This window comes from Manis javanica, chromosome 15, assembly GCF_040802235.1.
Source record: "Manis javanica isolate MJ-LG chromosome 15, MJ_LKY, whole genome shotgun sequence".
NCBI classification, from domain to species: Eukaryota; Metazoa; Chordata; class Mammalia; order Pholidota; family Manidae; genus Manis; species Manis javanica.
The window spans coordinates 57,838,230-57,857,859 of record NC_133170.1 but is presented as its reverse complement, the minus strand read 5'-3'; the positions used below and the strand labels follow the sequence as shown (position 1 = coordinate 57,857,859).

The window sequence follows — 19,630 nt, the reverse complement described above, 5'->3', positions numbered from 1 at the left end:
ACGAGGAATGCAGACTGCACTGGGACACCTTTCATGGTGCAACTGCTGTTGCTCTGTAATGTGTAGTGGGGTGTCTGGGCTCTCTTGGATTGGCCTGCATGAGTGAGGCCAAGCCCAAGGCTTCCCTGGAGATATAAGGTTGGGAGTCGGGTGATTAGTTATTGCTCTTAAGATTATGTCTTACATGATTACAAACTGAATTTTTTAAATGCTCCATTTGTTTGCTGCCAGTCTATAAAGATACTGTATATTGCACGCTGATTCCTGCATCTTGTCCTTATACTCTGCAATATTGTCATATTCACTTACTAGCTACTAGTTGTTCTGTAGACTGTTCTGAATTTTTTATGTCAACATTCACGCCATGTACAATCTAGTTTTCTTCTTTAAAAGACAGCCTCACAAAAATGTCAGTGTAAGCAGTTTACATGCAAGTGTAAAATAATGAGGAGTTTTGAATAAATAAAAATGCTGTGTCACCAGGATGGTAGTACGGCATGGGGAATATAGCCAATGTAACATCTTCCTATGTTGACAGATAATAAGTGTACTAATGGGGGTGAGGATTTAATAATTAGGTAACTATAGAACCACTGTGTTGTATATTTGAAACCAATGTAAGATTATATATCAATGATACCTCAAATAATGCTATATTAATAACAAAGTGGCATGATCCATAATTACAATGCATGCGTGTGTCTGTAACATGCATACACATAAGCTCAAAGGCAGGAAAACGAGGCAAAAATAAAAAGTCATTGTGCTGACATGGAGTTTCTATGTCTTTTTTACGAATAAATTCCCTTTACTATAAATACTGTGTTGTTTTTACGATTTATGAAAGTTACATATGCAAAATAAAACAACAAAAATTACCACAAGGACTGTCTTCTCTGTCTCCTCATTCTTGTCACAATTTTTCAAGTGGGCAGGAGCATATGACCTCCACGATGTAACACCACACAGTGCAGTTAGCACAATCATCCCCACATAGACAAGTAATCAGAGTGATATTTGTTTATAGATTATTTTCCTTGGGGGCAAAATGCGTGCAGCTTGACAGGTTCTACTGCATATTCTTAACAGTACCTCAAAACGTGCGGTCCACTTGCAGGGTCCTGCATTTGGAAAAGTGTATTTTGGGCTCTCTTCTGGTCCCTTTTCCTGCCATTTACTTCTTAAAACAGTTATGACCCACATGGCTCATAAAAAGTGCAATGGTGCTGGACTTATTGCAAAAAGAAAGGGAAAAAACCAGCATACCACATCTGGGGGAACATTAAAAATGCAATTTTAATGAGACTCCAGGGGCCTTCAAGGATATGGAGTGGGCACTGGGGAGTAGATGTCAGCAGGAAATTAGGGATGGGTGGGAGTCCTTGAAGGGCATCAAAATCATCACGGTAGCCAGGGAGGATCAGCTGACAACTGTGAGGAGTACCTGGATGAAACCACAGAGGGAGGCCTGTCATGGCCACAGGGATTTGGGCCAGAGCCTAAGTGTGGAAACCTTTGCACACTGGTAACATGCTCTTCCAGTGAACAGATGTGTGGCAATGCCTCTGCTGTGGACTTGTGCTGTCTCAGCTGAATCGATTAGTGATACTACTTGTAAGCATGTGACCCCCATCAGCTCTAAAGAGGGTATGTGAGCCACTGTGTTTCTTGCAGAATCACATAAACTCTACTAGGCACATACAATTCTGTGCCTTCCTTGGTGACAGTGACTTGGCTTCGGAACTCTAACGTTCACGTGCCACTCATTTCAGAGCTATTAAAGGTGATTCGAATTTCATTCTCATGCTGATGGTCTGGGGAAGGGGCAAACCACGTGCAGTGTGGAAACTCTGTCTGCGCAGATTGGTTTTGCTGAACTTGTATTTGTGTCCCTGCAGAAGGTGGTCACTCTGAAGACAGTGCAAAGAAGAATCAAGAGCAGCATATTCAGGACTACTTAGTTCTGAGGTAGCATCCTTTAAAATTAGTGGTTTGCCCCCTGTCTTCTATTCAGAGCTGAAACCTGGGAATTTTTAAGCAATAGTGAAGCCCTTGGAAATGTCAACTTTAAACACCATCCAGACACCTAACAATTGTCCTATGCATCTTTGAACTTGGGAAGCAAGGTAAAAATAGCATGTTCAAGATGCTCTTCACTTTTTTAGCACTGCAAATGTCTAAGTGAAGTAACAAACCCTGGGGGCTAACTTATGCTGGCTCTAGGGATAGCAAGATGAACAAAAGAAAAGTGTGGTACTTTTCATGTGCTATGTGCAGGAGGTGGGGAAAATCCAGCCCAATCTTATGAATCATTGGAATGCTAGACTGTGAATGCCTTGGGAAGAATAAAGTGTCCTATCTCATAATGGAGAGGAGTGAATGGAATGGCAAGGAATGAGACTGGAAAGTTAAAATAAAGGGAAAGATGCAGACAGTTGAAACCTATATGAAAAGCACCCAGAGTTTGGAGGGGAAAGTGTATTTACTATAAGGAGGAAGGAACCACTAAAAAATGAGAGGGCCAAGAACTTGGGCAGAGTCAAGAATTAAAGCAGAAAATAAATAAAATAAGAAAACAGATTTGGGGATGAGGATCGAAGGGAGACTACGGAGAATTGAAACAAACAAAAAGAGTGCTTCCAAAGAAAGGTGGCACTGAAAAGCAGGATAATTCATAGCCTGGGTGCAGTGGAGGGCAGAAATTGTTGGCAATAAATTAACTAGAAATACAAAGAGGAAAAAAACAAAAAGGGAGGATCCAGGCTGGGTATGGCACAAAGTGTCCTAACTTCTCTTGTTCAGTTAAATCATCAGGTAAACCCGACAGGTCAGAACAAGGAGCTAGGGTTCTTCACATTTTTCTGGAGGGTTCAGATTCTGTTAGGAAAACTGCACAGAAATGTCAGAGTTTTAAAAAATACATAATTCATATGCTTTTCTTGCCACCTTTCTTTCTTTACTATCTCTAATTCAACTCTTTCTTTAACAAGCTACTGCTTTCTACTTTTTGTTGCATGACACAAAGAAAACAGCTAATGCTATGATCTGCCTTACTTCCCATCTTTACAGAAAATCAGAAATCCTAGCCATACACTAATGCTGAATTGCATAACACATGAGCACATAAACACCAGAAGATACATAAAATGCAAAGTGCTACAGCAATTATTACAGACATGTTGAATAAATCCTTTTTCCTAACACCTCCTAGGGGACAGAGGGAACCTGGCCATTTCTATTGTTTTGGCAACCTGGGAGATTTTCAGGCCTAAAAATGGCATGGTTCCTCTTACTGCTTTTAATAATGTTAACCTTTCTCATAATCCCAGCTTACTACTTCTCATTCCCATTTCTCTAAGTGGAATAATTAGACCGATTAGTAACAGAAACACATGAACATTTCCATAGAAACCTTTTCTAGACTGATATTTTTCAGAGCAGCATGTTCCACAAGGATTTATCCATGTGACTTCCACTGATGTTAACAGAAATCAGACAATAAAATTCTCATAGAACTCTTGGATAATTTATCCCCTCTTTTTTTAGTAACATAGTGATGTAGACATTGAAAGTATAAATTCCTTCCTCAGACCTGCCAAGTGTCAGTTTTGCATTGTTCCTGTGAATGATTATTGTTTACACATTTTTTCTTGAATTAAAAAAATACATAGATTAGTGGGGTTTTAAATAGTAAAAATGCATGGAAAGTATCTGTAGGAAAATTAGACAAACAAGTCTTTTTAAAAATAAATTGGGGAAGGCAATTTAAGAGAAAAAGAGAAAATCTTGCTGTCTATAAATAATATATCTCACTGGTCACACTGGTATCCCAAATTTTCTTTAGCTCTGATGACCCCTCTCCCCATCTCCAGCCAATCCCAAGACCCCAAGGTGGGGGGGAAGCCAAGGTGAGGAACATCGTTAAGAACAAAGAGAATAGGTTTGTAAAGATGAAACCCTGTCAATTATATTGATGCTGAATGCTTAATAAGTCAAGCTAAAAATACAGGATTCACTGTTGATTTTATTCAACTGCTCTGGTTAAATACATTTAGAGACTCTTGGAAGGTGCATTTTGTCCCAACCCAAATGTGTTCTTAAAAACATTAAAGAGGCAATAACATTCTTTCTTACAAGGAGATGTTGAAATGAATAGCATACTATTACAACAGAAATAGTACTCTTAAAGGAATAAAAACAGCTAAACATACTGCTGTTTGTTAAAGTTCTATGCAAACCTATTAGGAGAAGAACCATGGCTTTGGTCTATTTTCGAATACAGGTCTCACAAATAATCACACCTTCCTGCCACAGATGCCACCAGGCCCGTCCCATTGTTACACACTCAGAGGGACACTAAAATGATCCAAGTAAGCTGCCACGAACAAAGGATGACAAGCGCAGGTTTTCAGGCCTGGTTGTTTCCAGCCATCTGAACACTCTCAAAGCTACTCAGTTGAAATGGGTTTTGATAAGAGCACTACTACTTTAAATTTTTAGAAATTCCCAAATTGCTAAATGTACAAAACTTTGAACATACTATACCCCTGAAAGCAACCCAAAGGGCATACAACACATTCCTTAGGCAAATGTTTGAACTTGGAAAGATTCATACATTCATTTGTTGATGCGGACTGGTTAGGCTAGCTTTCTATTTGATTTCATAACATGTAACTACAGTTTAGCTCTTACTGATCTTTGAATTGGATGGATGAGGGGTTTCCATTTAGCCTCTTCAATCTTTGTACATCTTTTTCTTTTTTTCTCTCTCTCACTCATAGACACACACACACACACATACACATACACCCTTTCTCTCTCTCTAAAAACAGGTACACATTTTATTCATTCTTTCAAAATTTATGAGTGCCTGCTATGTACTAGAATCATGCTATATTTATTTTCTCTCGAAATTTGGATTTGTAAACAAAACTCATTAGTTCTAAATACTAGCTCTGATTCACAAGATTCATATGCTGATTATCAAATATTAGATTTCTCCTAAAATAATATCAAATAAAGAGTGAATTTGAGTAGGTCCTGTCCCTTTGTAATAGCCAAAGTACAGGCTGACCATGATTAAGAAGGTATTATCTATTATGTTGCTCTTAAGATGGTAGACCAGTAGCATCTGGGAGTATGCTAGAAATGCAGAAACTCAAGACTCACTCCAGAGCTGTGCATTTGACATATGCATTTGAACAAGATCCTGGTGGCACAGATACCCTCCTTCAAATACCCAGAGTGTGTGAGTGGGTGGGAATAGCATTTGCAAGCTCTCTGGAAAATTTGCAGATGCCTAGAGTTGATATGACTAGTGAGGGTTGATTTGCTCTATCTAAAAAGACAGAAGGTATTTGGGATTTTTGTTCCAGAGGAACAGAACTATCTAATGGCCTATCATCTAGTTTTTATTTCTGGAAGACTGATCCTCTTCAACTTCATAGTTCTTCATTTAAGAACTCCCTACACACACGGTGTTTTGTACATGTAGAACGGAGATTTGAATTGAGGCATTCTATATCCTAAAGGTCAGAGTGTCCCTAGAGAGTCCTGGGTTATATTGTTTTCCTTTTATCAGTCAGCATAATAAAACAAGATCTACAGTCCCCAACTTGTTTTCCTCTTCCCTCACTTTTCTTCTGTGTGTCTTTTATTTACACAATTTAAATTCATTGCAACCTCTTTTATCTGCATCCATCACCTTTCTCTCTGATTAATGGGACACCAGGAAGCCATTGCAAAGCTAATTTCTACCTTCTCTGTCAGGACAGCAAAAGATGGCATTCTGAGAGGTGGAGTGAGGAGTTGTCTGGACTTCTGGGTACTGTTTTACTCTTGTTTGCATGTTCTTACACCTGCACGTAGTAGATGGTACTAAGTTCCCATATTCAACAGCAGAAAACACACAGAATCTCACTATTAGATGGAACAAGCCTGCTGAATTTCTGAAACCTATGTTCATTACTAAATCTCCAAATGCTAAAGTAATAGAAGCCCCCTTTCTGGCTCAGATGAGAGATTCCACATTGGACAGGAGACTGCCCTCCCTCAATTTCTTCATTCAGCAAAACCGAGTATGAAACCCCATTGCCATTTGGAGAGAGCTCAGGGTGGCTACTGAGCAGAGGGCAAGAGAACATCCTAATGAGGTTTGTCTTAAATATGGGTGAAAAGATGAAAAGAGGCTCCAAAGACCTCCACCACTGTCTCCTGCCAGAGATTCCAAGTCTGCTGTTGCAAAGGATGTTGGCTCATCATTTGCTCACCACAGAGATCAGAGAGGGCCAGAGCAGCAGTGAACCGCACAGGCCTAAGGAAGTCCTGCCAAAGCCACGTGGGGTTTTGCAATCTGATGCGTTCTTAAGATTTGCTTTTCATGGTCTCCTTCTGAAGCATGATTTGAAAAGTAAAACATTTTCATGAAAAATACTCTGCAAGATTGCTTTTCACCCTGAATGAATCATGCAGTGGATGGGTGGGAGTGGGAAAGAGCAAGAGAGGAGACGGATTTTTAAAAGCCGAGGTGAGAGGCACCTCCAGAGTCTTCAGAATACACACAAGTTTCCAGATTCCCTGCAGTTGTAACCTAATCTCAGGTAGGGTTCTCTCAAGTCTTGTGTTTGTCACCCTTCCTGCTCTGCTCTGCAGCTCTCTATCTTCTTACTGTTCTATTTCCATGACTTCAAGAATACAGAACCTCCTGGTCAACTAGAAAAGCAGAACTGTGGCACTGTCTATTGTGAGCTCTTGTTTACACTGTTCTTCTGTCTGGGCCTAAAGTAATGTTGCTGGCATTAGGCTGCAGTGCTGAAAGCCTGGCAAGTGAGAGATGCAGCTTATAGGAGCAGCTTACCTGAGCCCCACTGCTCAGAGGGTCATACCTTCCAGACTATTCTATTGAATGTTTCTAACTTCTCTTAGGGAAGGAAACATTTCTTATTTATTTGGGAAAATAACCAAATGGCAGTGCTCTGAATAACTTCAAAATCTCCCCTCCATCCTTGGATTTCAGGAATACTGGAGGCAACCCTTGCCTTGAGAGTCATTTAGGACTGTAGGGTATCTTACAGCTACAGTTACGAATATCCACCTCTCTGCAACTGATAGAACTAATAAATAGAAAATCAGCAAGAACATAGAAGATCTGAACAATAGCATAAATTAACAAGATTAATGGAGATGAATAGGATATTCTATCAAACAACAGCAGAATACCCATTTTTTTTAAATTCCTTACAAAACATTCACTTAGATAGACCATATCCTGGCCATAAAACCAACCTCAGTGATTTCATAAGAATTGAAACATACAGAGTATGTCCTCTGACGGTAATGGAATCAGTCTAGAATCAATAACAGAAGTACAATAGGAAAATCTTCAAACACTTGGGCACTAAACAATACACCTAAATAATCCATACATCAAAGAGGAAATCTCAAAGAACACTTGAGAAAAAAAAAACATACAAATGAATGAAAAATGAAAAATGTAGCATATAAAAACATGTGGGACACAGCTAAGGTGGGACTGAGAAGGAAATTTACAGCACTAAATGCTTTCATTAGAAAAGTAAAAAGGTCTTAAATCAATAATCAAGTGTCATACCTCAATGATAAAAAGTAGAGCAACATTAAAATGAGCAGGAGGAATAAAATAATAAAGAGCAGAAATTCATGAAAGGGAAACACTACAATAGAGAAATCAATGAAACAAAAATCTAGCACAGCTTACAAAATAAAAAGAGAATTTAAACATCACCAATATTAAGAATGAAGCAAGATATAACTATATATCATGCAGACATTTAAACGATTGGAATACTAACAACTTTACACACACACTTCCAACTACTTAGAAGGAATGGGCCTTCCTCATTGACCACAAGCTGCTAAAACTCAGCAAAGACCAAACAGATAATCTGAATAATCCTATAATCATAATGAATTCATAACTAAAAAGCTCCAGAAATTATCTTCAAATGGAAAGTAAAAACAATGCTTCTGAAACTCTCCAGGCCCAGTTGCACTGTTGAATTCCATCAAACATTCAGAGAAGATTGAACACCAATTTTGCACAATTTCTTTCAGAACAACAGAAGAGGAAGGAACATTTCCTTCAATTCATTTGATGAGGTCACTATTATTCTGAGACCAAACCCGAATGTGTTCATCCCCACAGGCCTACTTACTGAATGTGTACAGGACTTTCCAAGCCCACTTTTGTTGCTTTTAGGACATGTGCTAAAAATGAAGATACATGTACCTATTTTTAGGTCAGACTGAAAAGGTAATTTAGAATGGAGGCACCATACAAGAGGAGTTATTTTTTTCTCTTTCCAATACCTGAGTTGCACATAGAAGCCAGCTCTGCAAAATAATAAGAAACCCCAGGGTGGGTCAGGAGGCAAAGTGTAGGATTCCTGATTTGTTCTGTTATTAGCCAACCTGTATAACTGGATAATCAATGAGATGTTACCTGCCCTGGTGACAAAGGCATACTGTTTTGCTTCCAACATACTGTCTCCTATATGGTCATCCATGCTGGGAAATCAAGGCTAAAGTAATGACTGTCTATGTGGTTGCAATAAAGAGGTTGACACACAGGCTTAAAGCCAATCAGGCCTGGGGGCTTCTTCCAGCTCCATCCACCTCGGGACCTCAAGTAACTTACTTCACCTCTCTGAGCAACAGTTTCCCCATCTGCACACAGGCATGCTAACAGCTAATAGTTGCCCTTGTAAATTTGTAGTGGGGATTAAACAATGCAGTGCAGCAATTAGCCCTCGAGAGACCTACACTGATGGTAGATGTGATCATTGCTAACATTTTTGTGGCCCGAAAAATAATGCTAGAATAAAATCTTAGTGACACAGGTATTGAATTAATTCAGAGGGATGTATTATCTGAAGACAGAAACATCAGGGAATGAAATGTTTGCTCATTGCCATTCTCTGAGAAGAATCTGTTCCTGGCTAAGACACTCTCTCTTCCAAGTCTTTCAAACCCAGGATGATTTGAAAACTCCAGTCTTTTTAGCTATGACTATGTAACTGCTTTTCTGTACAGCCTTGAGTTATCAATGATAGCCTCATAAAGAAAATTATCTCCTCCCACTGTTAGAGGTACTTAATAATGTCAAATTGACCACAGGTTTATTTATTTTTTCCATTAGAGACGTTTCTATATTAAAGGTTTTTATTTTCCTTATGTATGGAGCTACAAAATCCAAATATCACTGTGCAAATCTACCATTTAACTTTTCCAAATTTCTGAACATAAATGGCCTTTACTTACAATCACCACCAGCTCCTTTCACACGCTCAGCACCTTTATCACCCATTGGTATTGTGAATGGCACATCACCAGGAGGAAGAATTTATGTCTGCCGACAGGCCTCCAGTATAACTCGAATGTCCTATTTAATCAATTGTAGAATACCCAATTCACTTTATAAAGATTCACTGTGTATACCTTTAGGGCTTAGGAAAGATGTAGTAACTTACAGAGATTTCAATTCAGCCAAGAATGTAGGACAAGACACTTTTCATTGCGATTAAATGAAGATCAAGAACAGCGCCAAGAAGCAAATTGGGATTAGAATCTCATTCAGTTATAACTGACATAATTTTGCTCCATTCTAACACTTAACCATGTGATGGCCACATTGGCTGTGATACAATCTGGTGTCAGTACCAGATGAAGATGGTAGAGGGTCAGATGCAGGACACAAGACTGTCCTGGAGAAAGGAGAAATGAGGCAGAGAAAGCCCGGGTGTCACTGAGGACGCCAAGCCAGCTCTGGTGCTGAGGCCGACCTGGAGGGCCTGTCTTCAAGCTCCTCCAGGAAATGAAGCTTTTACAGTCACGCGGAGCGGCTCTTCCCTCTGTGAGGCAGGGGGGTCCCCCAGATGACGTCACCATGTCCTTTTAGAAAGTCTCTGTTTGTATCACTAAACTCAGCAAAGGCCTCCTGGCTGTAGGGCCCGGAGCCTCCATGCTTCATACAGCCCTGGTGTGAGCTGGATCACCTGGATTTTACCAGCAGAGGTGACTCTCTTTGAGGTTGGAGGACATCACCTGCTTTTCCAAACATTTGGGAAATTCAGGTCTGTCAGGGAATGGAACTGGGATGCTTGGCCTGATACTGAGTGTGATGGCCACACACACTAGGAGCTCCAAGGCCCCAGACCACCTGTGTGTCCTGATGTAGGCACTTTTGGGGAAGATTCTGTTCAGGGGTCATTTTCCTGTCCTCACCTTCCCACCCCCACAGGCCACATTAGTCACCAGCCACTTCCGTGTGGTGCCTGAAGCACTTGCTTCTATTCTGAGCTTCAGGATGCATCTCCTAAATATCGTGTCCTTACCTCATCTTAGGGTGGCACTTCTGTGGTGATGTGGCTGTGGGACAAGTTAAAGCCACCACGCCTGCCACAGGATGTGGTTGGGGCCAGCTCGGGCTCCATCCCTAAATCCTCCCACAATGCTTTCAGAAAGAGAAAGAAATGTCACAGTGGAGTCCCTGGTGTTGTCCTGAGTCAAGGAAGTTGTTGGAGAATTCAGTGGGGAGCCTGGAGCTTCATCTGAATCTCATTCTGTTACCCAGTTAATATATTCAGCCAAATTTCTCAGTCCCTCACATAGACCCAGCACGTTTGCCACCGCTTTCCCTAGTAGCAACTATACTCTAACCCAACACTGAAATCCTGCTTTAGAAAACTGTCAAATAATGGCACTAAATTTTAAAAAATCATTATCATTAGATAACCGCATCTTTCTTCTTCCAAAGGCATTGGTCACGCAAAGGAAAACTTTGCTTTAGCCTCTGGATCAGTAGCTAGGAAATGAACTCCATGATAAACATCAGCAGAAAAATATAAGGCAGTTCAGAATGCAAACAGCACCTTCCTACAGTTTATACCTGCACTGATAAAGTCCCTAGAGTTTCTATCTACATGGGTACCACCAAATGATAGTAACATTTCCAACTAGCAGAGAAAATAGTACCAAAAGCTTTTCCTAAAATAACTAATAGTTTTAAGCCCTTTTGTGCTCTTTTTGCTATAAAAGTGTAAAGTCAATGCAGAGGTCAAAATGTATTTTTTTTTTTTGGCTAGCGTTGAAATGAGACAGTCTGGTTGACTGCTGTACATTTTCCTCCTCCTTCTCCCACCGACTTTAGATAGGTGGAGATGAGCTAAGGAACACATAGCTGTCCACACAGCAGAGGGATGGAATTGTTTCTCCACTCTGACAGCTAGCCGTGTCAGCATTAGTATTCGCAGGGTGTCTGTTACCGGGATTAATCCTTGGCAAGGATTGCGCCTTCTGTCAGCTTGTAACAAGTGCACGTCTCCTGAATATATCACACACACATACATATGTACAATGATATATGCATACACGTATACTCGGTGCAGAAATCCCATGACAGAGCAGGATTGGGGAGCAGCGGTGGGGAGCACGAGCTCTACATGACCTACTTACGGAAGGCAGAGTTCCCCAGTCAGGCGGTCTTCACATGACAATTAGCAGCTTTCCCTGCAGTGTGGAGAGCCGGAAGGACATAAGCCTCTCCCTAGCACACATCACTCTGCCCTGCTGGGTTCCTGCTGCTCTCCAGGAGTGTGACACAGTAGGGAAAGAGACCGGTTCACTGTGAGACCTGCTACTCACTCTCGTACAGTGCCTCGGCCCCCCTTCCCACTGCACAGCGGCCGCCGAGCTCTGAGACGTGAGCCATGGAGTCAGAGGTCCACCAGGACACAGGCTGCAAGGCCAGTGGCCTTCTTCCAAAGACAGCTCTCTTTAGGATGGGATGGAAGCAACCTAACATGGTTCCCTAGTCTCAGGAACAGGGGAAGAATGTTCTTAGAGTTGAAATGGAAAAAAAAAAGCGTATGCACTAAGAAGACAGGGATGAGGTTGGCTCTCTGCTTTGCAAGGCACTAAGGTGATCCCAAAATAATTTCTGGAGACCGTTCAGCATGCATGCTTGGGACACCAGATGACGTGGCTTTGCCTCCAGTGCCCTTTACTTTTGCACACATCATCATGTGCTCCATTATCTTCTCTGGGTGAGAGAAATGAGCTGATTTAAATTACCAAGCTCAGATACTCATCTAAGAGGACAGCTGAGAGACTTACAGACAGAAGTAAAAGGGTGAGAGGAGAAAACAGGAGACGGATTCCAGGTACCTGGTTGCTGTGCTGCCTGTGGCATCTGCTGGCCCCTCTGAGCACTGTACTGAACAGAGGCCATGGGCCGGTACTGCTGTGTGGCTGAGGTAGGGTACTGACCGGATGGGTAATAGTACACGGGCATCTGTGGGAAAGAGGGGAAGACCACAGCAGATGAGAACTGTGCATAGAGTAGCACTTTTCAATGTAAAACATGCCCCCATCTTATCACATCGCACGATGGCCACCAAGAGCTTCTCTGCTGCCAATGTGTGGGTGCTGTTGTGCCCATGAAGATGGGAAATCTACTCCCGAGTCCTTAGTCTCACTTGCTCTGACTGATGCCATGAGACAGAGTGTTGACCTCTAAGGCTTGCAAGCCTGGTGCTTAAGAAGATCTGCAGCTTCTACTCCTGCAGGAGGGAAGCCTGGCCTCTGGGAAGACTAACCTAGCCTGCTGGAGGCCATGCAGAGAACAGAGGTGCCCCAGCCATCAGGCTCTATGATGTTCTAGGCACGTGGGTGAGGACATCCTGGACGATCCAGGCTCAGTCAGGCCGTGCCAGCCAGTACCACCTGGAGCCATCCCTGCCCAGTCCTGCTCAAATTACTGACTTAGTCATGAGCAATACGATGGTTCTTGGTGTAAAACACTGAATTCTGTGTTTTTAAAATGAAACGAGAGCAAATGAAATGGTCACCTATGACACACACACAAAATGTATGGTAATTAAAAACATATCTAACATAAATCTTTTTCTAATGGAAACAGGTGACACATGAAAATTGCTGCTCTCCAGTCTAAGAGAAGCAGAGAAAGAAATTATGAAATACGGTAGTCAATCAAAGCCCTTGGCAGAGTGACTGACACATAGCCAGCCTCCAATAAAATTATGTTCCATCTAAAAAAAGACATAGACTTAAAATATTGTTTCTGTCACCTTCTGTCACTTTCTAATGACTGAGAATGGCTGAAAATATTCTAATTACTTCCAATAAGATTCAAATCAATGTCTCTGATCTGGAAAGCTTTCCTTGCCTACCTCAGGTCATTTATATGTAGGCTCTTTTCTCACTAATCATAATTATTTGTCATCTCCAGGCCTCTGTCATATTTAAAGTGCAAACAGAGGCACACCAGTACACAGCTGGCAAACATTATATAAACAGAATAAAATTACCTGTTTGAAAACTGTGGTTTTATGACTTATTTTATTTTCTGGTTTGTTCAGGTCAAATAGGAAACACTTTTCTATTTCAGTCTTGCTACTGACATACATGTGTAATGTTTTCCTGCCTTAGGATAAAGTCAGAATAAAAGATAACTTAGTTTGTGTGGATCTGGGGTTCTGCAATTCCAGGGAATCATTACAAGTCATCATTCTGACTACTAACATTATGGATATCCAAGGCAGAGTGAGTCTGAAGCAAGCACAGGTCAGTGTCGGCAATGAACTCATTGATCAGGTGCTTTGTTTATAGAGATCTGATTTTCCAATTTCTTTATAAGGCAATTTAAGATAACAAAACCTGAGATAATCCTGGAGTAATAATATGTTTTAGTTATGCTCTGGCAAGTTGGGGTGCTATTAAAGATTATGACCATTATACATCAGATGCTTTCTAACACTATAAATAAGAATAATTATTATCAAGTTTATGTATGAGCATTATACTGGTATGTCTTTCAGGAAGAAGGGCATGCTGTTCTTTTAGGAAAGATGGGTTCTTGGGTCAGTGTCAGCTCACAAATGTGTCATCCATTCCTTGGGCTCTCCTCTTACATTCAATCTGAAACATGAAAATACTTTCAGGAATGAGGAGGGATAGGCATTTTTTTCACAGACTTGAAAATTTCCTGGAGAAGGCTAAAGGTTTGGATAAAATTACCACTCCTCTGAAAAACAGAACACAACAAAACAGCCTCACTCGCGGTTACTCAGGATTTTTGCTGTGTTCTTCTGTTTTCCCTCAATCCTGTATTCTTTGGTACCCTGACGGCTGCTCTAGCACTGGGGGCACCTTTGTTCAAGGCAGGGCACTGGCTGCCCCACAGGGCCCAGAGCTCCAAGCAGGTGCAGCCAGTGGGCCATGGCACGCGGCTCATCCCTACCCTCCTCCACCCTAGAGGAGGGAAGTCGAGGTGGGCTAAGAGGAATCCTCACAGGAACAGCATGAGAGTTTGGAGTAAAGGAGGGGCAGGGAGAAAGGAGTAAAGCTAGCCCCAAACGGAGCAAATGTGTACTTGCAGACAACTGTGTTAGAATATGGAGAATCACAGAAATGGGTGGTTAGTGGAGGAAAGAAATAATGGAGAGAAAGAAGAGACTATAAGAAGTGAGCCTTTCTCCCATCCCCTCCTCAAACCCCTCTTTGCCTAGCCGAGTGCTTCCTGCTTCACCTTGAGGTGGGCGGTCAGAAAGCCAGACAAAACTGCCCTTCCAGGTCATTAAATAGGTTTGTTCATTGCATAAATTCAACGTATTTCCACATGCCCATGGACTGTATCTCAAGAATTCTTGTTGAGCAATCAAATTTTAAAATGTTCGCCAAGCTGAAAATCACTAGGGGTTCCATCCCATACCTTTATCTGTGGTTCTTTTAAAAAGAAGTTCACGGATGTCCAGACTGATCACGAACTGTGAACATTTGCTCTTTTTTAAGAAATTCCCTCCCTTTTTCTATTTTTACATCTATTGAAGAGGGAATGAAACCAGTCCCGTTGCAGACGCACCAGGGGTTCTAAGTCGCCATCGCTCCTGCTGTGCACTGATACTGAAATTCCCTCATCACCGAAGGACTTTTTTTTCAAAAAGTCTTCAGTTAAATATTCTGCTAACTCTTCTCTTTGGCAGCAGAAATGGGTAAGAACAATTTGATGCTATTTAGGCTAACAGAGCTAAACTCTTCTTTCCCAAATAATCAAACTTAAACTATTGGTAAAATAATTAGTGTATTAATGAGGCCCTTTCTCCTGTAATGTAAAATTACTTTTCACATGTCCCTAAATCCTACTATCAAAGAGACATTACAGAGAAGGCCACTGTGAATGAACTATTAATTTAATCATTCAAAGTACGATGAATATCTGAGTGAAAATCTTTTCATGGTGGAGGACTCTGCATGGCTTGAAAAGAAAATAATTTATTCAAGGTGTTAAGGCAGTGAAACAAGTCCTGCAAAAGGTGACACTACTTTAAACAGCTCATCCAGGGCAATATTTCATAATTAGGATGGAATTTGCTTGGGTTATGTGTGCCTTGAAAATGGAGCAGAAATTGTCTCTGTACATTTTACATCTTGACAGTAATCACTTACCATATTCTGCGGGGGATACCCCAGAGAGCGCTGGGAATGTTTGGTGGTGAGCTGTAACCCATAATCAGTCTTTGTGAAGACAGTAAAAATCAGTGATCTGTGGTGTCTTACACGTTCAAGTCAATTAAATATGATTAATGGCTACCTGTGAGAGTGTGCGAGCTCTGCGTGCCCCCGGGGAGGAGGGACAGTGGATGTCCGCCTAGCCTCCTCCTTTATATTCAGAGAGGAGCTCCTGCCTGCAGCACCGGATGAGCTCCAGAAAATGCTTATGAATGGGAGAAAAAGAGTGCTTTCCCAGGGCAGCGGCAGGAGAGAGCTGATGGCCTCCCTGGAGCAGGTTTTTCTGTTCCCCGAGGCTTTCCCATCCCCGGCTGCCCAGCGAGGAGGATGTCACATGGGAGGGGATGCTGTTCTGCGCCTCCTACCAGCAGCCTGGGGAGTGGGTGCCCCCACTGTGTGCCCTGGACCGTCGGGTCAGTTTCATTGACCTCGCTTTCTGGTTCCCAAGGCTTTGCAGCTGATGACGAGGATGCATCAGGCCTGTGGGGAATATTAGTGTGGACCAGAAAGGATGAGGCAGGTGGACCTGACTGTATTCTGTATGGAAATACAAAGGTCCGAATGCATCCCGAACCCACTTATGGTCACAGGTGTGAGAAAAACCACACTCACCTGGGCAGGTGGAGGCTGTTGCACAAACCCCCGGGGAGAGGGAGGGGCCTGCAGGACTTGCTGGGAGATGGGGGGCCCGGAGCCTGAGAAGCTCCCTGTGGGGAGCTGCTGGCTTGGAGAGGCAATGACATAGCTTGGCTGTTGGGCTGGCTGAGACATGAGCGGTGGGTAGACAGGACACGGAGGAGGCTCGGGGGTCTCTCCTGACGACTGCCGGCTCAGGTTCATCTGGCCGAACTGTGTGGCCACATCGTCTCTCTGCAAGCCGCAGAAACAAACGAGGACATCAGCAAGACGGGCTTAGCCATGGGAGAGGCACAGGGAGGCACACACGGGCCACATGCTTGCCATCATTGGAGGAGTCGGGAGTATAATTTGGAAGCAATGGAGGAAAGGAATTCTCCATCCAGAACAAGAGAACATGACCAGAAGAAACAGATTCTAATCATCCCAAGGATCAGGCATCCTGCATGATTTGACCCAGATCTACCTCTTTCAATGGAAACTGAGTATTACTGTTTCACTAAGGGCCTAGACTCCTTGGGAGGTGGAGACAGGAAGGCTGGGTGGTCTGTCCTAAATGGCCCACTGGTCTTCCCAGCAGCAAACACAGGCCCTGCCTTCATGAGAGAGCAGGAAGGACTTGGGTCCTTCATCACCCATGGTGCCGGCAGGACTGGCATCGGCAGACTGAGTGGGGTTTCATTTGTCTATTGGAGAGCACTTTTCACTGGCCCCACCTGAAGTTCAGGGGCAATGCTTACTGCTCTTGTCCAAAGGACCTAGTACATTAAGGGGTCAGTGAGGGGGGGGATTTGGGGATCAGGAACCTGGGGGAGCTTCTGTACTAGGACCATGGTGTGATGACGTTTCTGTCTGAACACTGACTTTGCAGTATTTCCCAGATGCCCGCACCCAGTTCGCCACTCTCTGTTTCTGACTGCCGACTGTGAGGGCATTCCGTTCCTGCTCGGCCTATCAATTCTGAGAAGGCACCAGATTGTAGAGGACTGTAGAAGCACTAACATGGGACAGGGGACAGAAAGGACACCCTGCTTTTGGAGACGGCTGTGATGTTCTAGACTGAGACATTCACACCCACACCCTTGCAGCCAGCCCTGGGTACCCCCAGCATCAGCCAGCCTGCTCAGAAGGGAGCAGAGCCAGAGCCACACACAGAGGGTACATTACCGTGGGGAACTGCTGGGCTGGAGACACAGGCAGGAGGTGCTGAGGAGGAAAAGAGACGGCCGGATATTGCACGGACTGGGAGGAAGCCTGCAGCCCCTGCACAGAGGGAGAAACAGCTGGTCAGGATAGAGGGAAGCCTGGGGGGTTGAATCCCAAGGGAGGGCCATCTTCCCTGAGGCCCACCGTCAGCCCTTCCAGGTCTCTGCGCCCAGTGTGCTGCAGAGATGGGGGGCCAGCTGCTCCCCAGGAAGTCAAAGCTACACAGACAATGCCAGCCAGCCTGGGGAGAGGCTGACTTACCCAGAGGGAACACTCTTTTAAGAAGTTACTGTGACACTTTCATGTTTTTGGCAGTTACATCCTCAGGGTCTAAAAATGTCCCATAAGGACTAAGGAGTAAGGAAGAAATAAAAAAATGAGTTTCACTCTGGAAAACCTCTGGTTTCTGTAGCTCTTTCCCTGTGTTGCCCCAGGAAAGGAGGGCAGCTTTCCATCCTCCAAGGGGATATGAACAGCAAGGCCACTGCAGAATGACCTGATCTGTGGTCCTCTGCTGATAAGGTGGTCCACCTTCTGTGGACGCGAGCCCTTGGTCTGAGCTGGGAATGGGTGAGAAAGATGCCACAAGGCCTGGGGGAGCTTGAGTTCAGTGCCGAAACAATCTCCCTGATACATAAAAAGAGTATCTAGACCTGAGATAAAGCGTGTCATTCATCTTCCTTCCCTAGCACTGTGCCCTCATCACGAGGTCACTGGGTGGGACACCCACCTCCATCCAAACTTCAGGATCCAGAGGACGACCTGTCACCCAGCAAACGAGGATGCCAGGTGGCCAGGCTTCATCTGTGTGTGGATGGAGGTGGCACCAGGGGAAAATATGCCCTGCCTGCTGCTCTGGGACTGCGGAGTGCTCACCTGGGGCCCTGCCCTTCCCCATGCTTCCGCCTCTGCTCACCTGGGTGACCAGCGAGCCTGCCATCGGCGGCTGTGGTGGCTGTCCCCGTTGCTGGGGCTGAGGAGAGGGCTGCTGGGCCGGCCCCACCACAGGGCTTTGCAGGGGCTGCTGGCCGGTGGGGGGGTTGTACACAGCCGGGCTTCCGTCGGGATTCACAAAGGGCTGGCCTGCAACAGAACCAGAGCTTGGTCCAGGGCAGCTCCTCCTTGGCCAGATGGGCCGCTCTGATTGATACTCAGAGTGTGCCTATAGATACTCAACATGCAGGGACAGTGGGAATCTGGGACAGTGTGAACACTTTACTGCCTATCTTGTCAGGCTAGATCACACTGGGAGGTCAGAGCATTTTAAGTGGCAGCAGATGAACCCGCCTCCTTCAGAGACATTTGCCGAAGCCAAGGGAAGATGTGTACAGTGGCACCTGGTGGAGAAGGCCTGCGGAGACACAGTCCCCAGGAAGCCATGTTTCGTTGCTCTGCCCCAACAGCCAGGTGCCAGGTGGCATCCACCAAGACACAGTGCTTCCCATGCACATAACTCCAGCTGTCTGGTTACACACTATTTACCAACACACTTGTTTTGCTTCCACGAGGTCGTCACCAACTCAGAGTCACAAAAGTCAGTCTATAAACATATATACAACAGAACATACCGCATCCACTTACTTCCTTCTCTAAACAGATACAACCAGGAGCTCATGGGAGTTAAGATTTTCAAGGTGATGCACAATGAATGCATCACAGAGTCCTCTTGTGTTGGTGAAGCAAATATACGTTATTTTGCCTTTGAAATAACAGTGACGTTCACTATTGTTGTTACTACTATTTGAAGGATACTTTGTGGTTTACAAAATAGTATCCCTGGAAGCTCAGTATGAGTGTGTGAGGGAGGAAAGCATCCTCTCCCCACGTTTCAGAAGAAGTGAAGGCCCACCAGAACGATTATAGGAAGAAGACGCTGCAAGGAGGAGAGTGGACACCGAGGGAAGGAGGGCAGAGAGAACAAATCGATTCCAGGTGGCAGGCACAGGGACAGGCGGTTGACACATGGGGTCGTGGCTCCTCTACTGACCTCAGCTATGTGGTCTCATTCCTCTTTCTAGACAAGATCATAGCCCAGAGGGACAAAGCAATTGATTCAAAAATACAAAAAAAAAAAAGAAAAATTAAGAGAACCAGGGAACAGCCCTGCTCAGTATGAGTCTGAGGTCCATTCGCTTTCCACCCTTCCAAAACCTCCCATGAGTTACCCAAGTTTACATGAAGAGAACACAGTACAAGGGGGAGCCCTGAGACAAATCCAGTCACA

The 19,630-nt window shown here is 43.8% G+C and overlaps 1 protein-coding gene across 22 annotated transcripts in view; it reads right to left on the bottom strand.

Moving 5' to 3' along the window:
- Positions 1-19,630, bottom strand: part of ARPP21 (cAMP regulated phosphoprotein 21) — a 146,530-nt gene that overhangs the window by 34,815 nt on the left and 92,085 nt on the right. For all 22 annotated transcript variants that reach the window (XR_012125850.1, XM_037014364.2, XM_017675003.3 and 19 more), the window contains 4 exons: positions 18,323-18,489; positions 17,368-17,463; positions 16,177-16,434; positions 12,202-12,328 (listed from right to left, as the gene is read on the bottom strand). Coding sequence is in view for 21 of the 22 variants with exons in the window: in XM_037014364.2 (XP_036870259.2) it covers positions 12,202-12,328; positions 16,177-16,434; positions 17,368-17,463; positions 18,323-18,489 (648 nt within the window). In the remaining variant the exon portion in view is untranslated. The remainder of the gene's footprint in view (positions 1-12,201; positions 12,329-16,176; positions 16,435-17,367; positions 17,464-18,322; positions 18,490-19,630) is intronic.